Raw genomic sequence first — 7,500 nt, 5'->3', positions numbered from 1 at the left:
TGTGTACAGACCCGGGAAGGCATCGGAGAAGCGGTTTTCGGCGCGCAATGTGCATGCGCTGAAAACCGGCTTTTCCGATCTGTCAAGTTTCTGGTTTGACACATCGCATCATCCTCGGGGAGAAGTACATTCCCACGGTGGAGATTGGGCTATTTGTCTGTCTCTTGCCCAGCAAATGTCCTTAAAACTCTTGCACCTGGTAAAAGCAGGCGCATAGGCTACTTTTACCAGTATCAGAGTTTAAAAACATATCAAAAACATATTAAAATAAAATGTAAAAATACATATTTATGTTAAGAACCCTGTCCACTCAGATCATTTTATTTTAAACCATAATTAAAACCTTTTAAAAAAAATCGGCACATATTTTTTTTTCAAAAACATTTCTATCAACTTTAATTTCTATAATGTATTTATGTGAGGTGTTTTTTTAATGTTTTATGTGGTGTTTGGGTGTTTTGGGGGCTGTTTCTCATTCATAGTAATAGGAGTTTCGGACTTATTAACTCCTATTACTATGAATGAGAAACTATTTGACCGTGATTGGGTGTGCAGGCCCACGTGACTCCTACGGATGTCCCAACGTGAACGCGCTCCGTGCACAAGAAGAGGAGGCCTCGAGTCCGGGATCTCTGGCGAGCTTTGACCAAAAGGTAAGTGTGCATCTTTTCTCCTATTTTTAGTCGAACGCCCGCGGGAAGAAGAAACCGGGATTTCAGGGCCAATGAATGGTGGAGCGGACTCGAGGGGCCGTATGGCCGACTCCTGCTCCTAATTCTTATGTTCTTATGTAACTGGCATGAGTGTTGAAATTGCTGGTCGCAAAACTCTCGGCAACATATCCTCTGGTTCCCCTATCTGTAAAAAAATATTCACAGTCTTTCTCACCAAGCGAATTTCAACCCTTTGTTGGCCGAATTCATCAAGTCACTTTGTGGGACTGTGCTTCTGAAGATCTCCTTCACTTTAAAAATAAATTGAGGTGTTTATCACTTCACTGGTGAAATAACTGATCAGAGGAAAACTTCCCAAACACATCGACACTGCCCCCACACAGAGACCAGAGGGACTGTAACTCTCGTATCAAGGTTCTCGAAGCTGACACGTGCTAACTGTTCATCCTCTCTCTCTCTCACATCTTAACTCACACACAATAAACAAACAAAAGAGACGGAAAAGTGAGGAGAGCTCTGGTAAAAGAAAGACTTGCATTTATATAGCGCCTTTCACAATCTCATTACGTCCCAAAACGCTTTACAGCCAATGAAGTGCTTTTGGAGTGTAGTCACTGTTGTAATGTGGGAAACGCGGCAGCCAATTTGTGCACAGCAAGCTCCCACAAACAGCAACGTGACAATGACCAGATAATCTGTTTTTTTGTTATGTTGATTGAGGGATAAATATTGGCCCCAGGACACCGGGAATAGCTCCCCTGCTCTTCTTCGAAATAGTGCCTTGGGATCTTTTACATTCACCTGAGAGAGCAGACGGGGCCTCAGTTTAACGTCTCAGCCAAAGGACAGCACTTCCAACAGTGCAGCACTCCCTCAGCACTGCCCTGGGAGTGTCAGCCTAGATTTATGTGCTCGAGTCCCTGGAGTGGGACTTGAGCCCACAACCTTCTGACTCAGAGGCGAGAGTGCTGCCCACTGAGCCACAGCTGAGCGACGGCACTCCCCGGGCGAGTGGACTTCTGCTTCAACCCGTCTGGACATCGATCCCGCTGCGGTCTGTGACCGCGGACAAACGGCCTCCGGCCAAACCCACTGACCGCGAGCCCCCACCCCGGCGGCGGCGACCATTTCGCAACGCGTCGCGCGCCTGCATGGTCCCCGGTGCAGCGAGGCCGGACACTCACCCTCTCTCCGTCTTCCCCGATGTTTCCCAGCGGTCCCTGCGCTCCGGGCTCTCCCTAAAGCAACAGAAACAAAGAATGAGACGGATGGTGAGGAGCAGCTCCCGGGAGACGGGCCGGGAGTGACGATCCCGTCGCCGGGCTTCCAGATAAACAAACGAGCCTCGCCCGTCGGGAGCAACGCGTCGGAAAATGGTGGCCGCGCGCCCAGCCCACCATCCACCGTGTCTCAGCCTCAATGGACGGGGGGGGGGGCTACAACAACAACTTGTGTTTGTATAGTGCCTTTAACGTAGTGAAACGTCCCAACGCGCATCACAGGAGTGTTATACGATAAAACAATGTGACACCGAGCCACATGAGGAGAAATTAGCGCAGGTGACCAAAAGCTTGGTCAAAGAGGGAGGTTTTAAGGAGCAGCCTGAAGGAGGAAGGAGAGGTAGAGAGGCGGTGAGTTCCAGAGCTTGGGGCCCAGGCAACAGAAGGCACGGCCACCGATGGTGGAGTGATTATAATCAGGGATGCTCAGGAGGGGAGAATTAGAGGAGTGCAGATATCTCGGAGGGGTTGGAGGAGATTACAGAGATAGGGAGGGACGGGGCCACGGAGCGATTTGTAAACACGGATGAGAATGGTGCAGTAGTGGTGTGGATTCGGTACTGCTGATGTGTCAGAAGCTCGCAGGCGGAGAATTGACTCCACGCGGGTTCATTGTCCAAACTGAGAAACAAAGAAGCTGTGTTTCTATTGGGCCCCTTTACAAGCTCAGGCCCTTTATAGCCAATGAGGTACCTGTGAAGTGCAGTCACTGTTGTAACGCAGGGCAGTTTGGGCACAGCAGGACGCGGTAAACACCAATCGACCGGATGGATAACTGCTGGCTGAAGGATAAATATAGGCCCCACCACACTCCTCTGCCCCTCTTCGAAATAGTGGCCGTGGAATCGTTTCGCCCGCCCGAGGGGGCAGACGGGGCCTCGGTTTAACGCCACACCCTGCCCTTGGCTGCGATTCGCATGCCACCTGGTGATGGGTGAAGCACCTGAGGGTGGAACTTCCGATTGGCCCAGCTCACAGTTAATCCACGCAGGAGCGATGCCCCCATGCGTGCTGTTTTGAGGACACATTCGTCCACTTGCTTGAAGCAGCCCGCCCGGGAATCCCGTTGGGCCACGTACTCACCCGGTTCCCCTTCTCCCCCGGCAGGCCCGGCAGACCATCGAATCCTCGGTCACCCTGCGAGGACACAAAGCCCAGCGTCACCAGATCAGTCAGCATCGCATCTCGGCTCAACTCACACACACTCACACATCACACACACTCACACATCACACACACACACTCACACATCGCACACACTCACACATCACACACACTCACACACACTCACACATCACACACACTCACACATCACACACACTCACACATCGCACACACTCACACATCACACACACTCACACACACTCACACATCACACACACTCACATACTCACACACACTCACACACACATCACACACACTCACACATCACACACACTCACACACTCACACATCACAGACACTCACACACTCACACACATCACACATCACACACACTCACACACACACACATCACACACACTGACACACTCACACACACTCACACACACATCACACACACTCACATCTCACACATTCACACACACTCACACATCACACACTCACACACTCAAACACACATCACACACACACTCACACACACTCACACACTCACACATCACACACACTCACACACTCACACACACTCACACATCACACACACTCAAACACACTCAAACACACATCACACACACTCACACACACACACACACACACACACACACTCACATCACACACATCACACTCACACCACACACACTCACACACTCACACATCACACACACTGACACACTCACACACACATCACACACACTCACATCTCACACACTCACACACTCACACACACTCACACATCACACACACTCACACACACACACACTCACACATACTCACACACTCACACATACTCACACACTCACACATACTCACACACTCACACACACTCACACACACTCACCACACACACTCACACACTCACACATCACACACTCACACACACTCAAACACACTCAAACACACATCACACACACTCACACACACACACACACACACACACACACTCACATCACACACACTCACACACACATCACACACACTCACACACACACATCACACTCACACCACACTCACCACACACTCACACACTCACACAAACACACATCACACACACATCACACACACTCACACACTCACACATCACACACACTCACACACTCACACACACTCACACATCACACACACTCACACACACACACACTCACACATACTCACACACTCACACATACTCACACATCACACACACTCACACACTCACACATACTCACACATCACACACACTCACACATCACACACACTCACACACTCACACATCACACACACTCACACATCACACACACTCACCACACACACTCACACATCACACACTCACACACTCACACACACTCAAACACACATCACACACACACACACTCACACACACTCACACACACACACACACACTCACATCACACACACTCACACACACTCACACACACTCACACACACACATCACACTCACATCACACACACTCACACACTCACACACTCACACACACATCACACACACTCACAAACTCACACACACTCACACACACATCACACACACACACTCACATCACACACACTCACACACACATCACACACACTCACACACACTCACACACACATCACACACTCTCACACACTCACACACATCACACACACACTCACACACATTCACACACACATCACACACACGCACACACTCACACACACATCACACACACTCACACACTCACACACACTCACACACACATCACACACTCACACTCACTCACACACACATCACACACACACTCACACACACTCACTCACACACTCACACACATCACACTCACTCATACTCACTCACACTCTAACACACACTCACACACACACACACTCACACACACATCACACACTCACACACACATCACACACTCACACACACATCACACACTCACACACACAAATACACATCACACACTCACACACATCACACACTCACACACACATCACACACACTCAGACACACTCACACACACATCACACACTCACACACACTCACACACATCACACTCACTCACACACACATCACACACTCACACACATCACACACACTCACACACTTACACACACATCACACACAATCACACACACTCATACACTCACACACATCACACACACTCACACACACATCACACACACACTCACACACACATCACACACTCACACACACTCACACAATCACACACTCACACACATCACACACACTCACACACATCACACACACTCACACACACAAACACACTCACACACACACACTCAAACACTCACACACACAAACACTCAGACACACACACTCACACTCTCACACACACACACAGACACACTCACTCACACACACAGACACACTCACATACAAACACACACTTACACACACACTCACACGCTCACACACACACACTCACACACACATCACACACTCACACACACATCACACACTCACACACATCACACACACTCACACACTCACACACACATCACACACAATCACACATCACACACACACTCACACACACTCACACACTCACACATCACACACACTCACACACTCACACACACTCACACATCACACACACTCACACACACACACACTCACACATACTCACACACTCACACATACTCACACACACACATACTCACACACTCACACACACTCACACATTACACACACTCACACACACTCACCACACACACTCACACACTCACACATCACACACTCACACACTCACACACACTCAAACACACATCACACACACTCACACACACACACACACACACACACACTCACATCACACACACTCACACACACATCACACACACTCACACACACACATCGCACTCACACCACACACACTCACACACTCACACATCACACACACTGACACACTCACACACACATCACACACACTCACATCTCACACACTCACACACACTCACACATCACACACACTCACCACACACTCACACACTCACACAAACACACATCACACACTCACACACATCACACACACTCACACACTCACACACACATCACACACAATCACACACACTCATACACTCACACACATCACACACACTCACACACACATCACACACACACTCACACACACATCACACACTCACACACACTCACACAATCACACACTCACACACATCACACACACTCACACACATCACACACACTCACACACACAAACACACTCACACACACACACTCAAACACTCACACACACACATACACATCACACACTCACACACATCACACACTCACACACATCACACACACTCAGACACACTCACACACACATCACACACTCACACACACTCACACACATCACACTCACTCACACACACATCACACACTCACACACATCACACACACTCACACACTCACACACACATCACACACAATCACACACACTCATACACTCACACACATCACACACACTCACACACACATCACACACACACTCACACACACATCACACACTCACACACACTCACACAATCACACACTCACACACATCACACACACTCACACACATCACACACACTCACACACACAAACACACTCACACACACACACTCAAACACTCACACACAAACACTCAGACACACACACTCACACTCTCACACACACACACAGACACACTCACTCACACACACAGACACACTCACATACAAACACACACTTACACACACACTCACACGCTCACACACACACACTCACACACACATCACACACTCACACACACTCACACACATCACACTCACTCACACACACATCACACACTCACACACATCACACACACTCACACACTCACACACACATCACACACAATCACACATCACACACACACTCACACACACTCACACACTCACACATCACACACACTCACACACTCACACACACTCACACATCACACACACTCACACACACACACACTCACACATACTCACACACTCACACACACTCACACATTACACACACTCACACACATTACACACACTCACACACACTCACCACACACACTCACACACTCACACATCACACACTCACACACTCACACACACTCAAACACACATCACACACACTCACACACACACACACACACACACACACACTCACATCACACACACTCACACACACATCACACACACTCACACACACACATCGCACTCACACCACACACACTCACACACTCACACATCACACACACTGACACACTCACACACACATCACACACACTCACATCTCACACACTCACACACACTCACACATCACACACACTCACCACACACTCACACACTCACACAAACACACATCACACACACATCACACACTCACACATCACACACACTCACACACACTCACACACACTCAC

General features: G+C 49.0%; 1 protein-coding gene across 2 annotated transcripts in view; it reads right to left on the bottom strand.

Moving 5' to 3' along the window:
• Positions 1-7,500, bottom strand: part of LOC139229844 (collagen alpha-1(V) chain-like) — a 255,106-nt gene that overhangs the window by 161,439 nt on the left and 86,167 nt on the right. For both annotated transcript variants that reach the window (XM_070861460.1, XM_070861459.1), the window contains exons 8-9: positions 3,038-3,091; positions 1,859-1,912 (exon numbers count right to left, since the gene is read on the bottom strand). In XM_070861460.1, the coding sequence (XP_070717561.1) occupies positions 1,859-1,912; positions 3,038-3,091 (108 nt within the window). The remainder of the gene's footprint in view (positions 1-1,858; positions 1,913-3,037; positions 3,092-7,500) is intronic.

The sequence above is a fragment of the Pristiophorus japonicus genome, chromosome 19 (genome assembly GCF_044704955.1).
Source record: "Pristiophorus japonicus isolate sPriJap1 chromosome 19, sPriJap1.hap1, whole genome shotgun sequence".
NCBI lineage: Eukaryota > Metazoa > Chordata > Chondrichthyes > Pristiophoridae > Pristiophorus > Pristiophorus japonicus.
The sequence above is the reverse complement of the archived record's forward strand: the minus strand, read 5'-3'. Positions and strand labels throughout refer to the sequence as shown.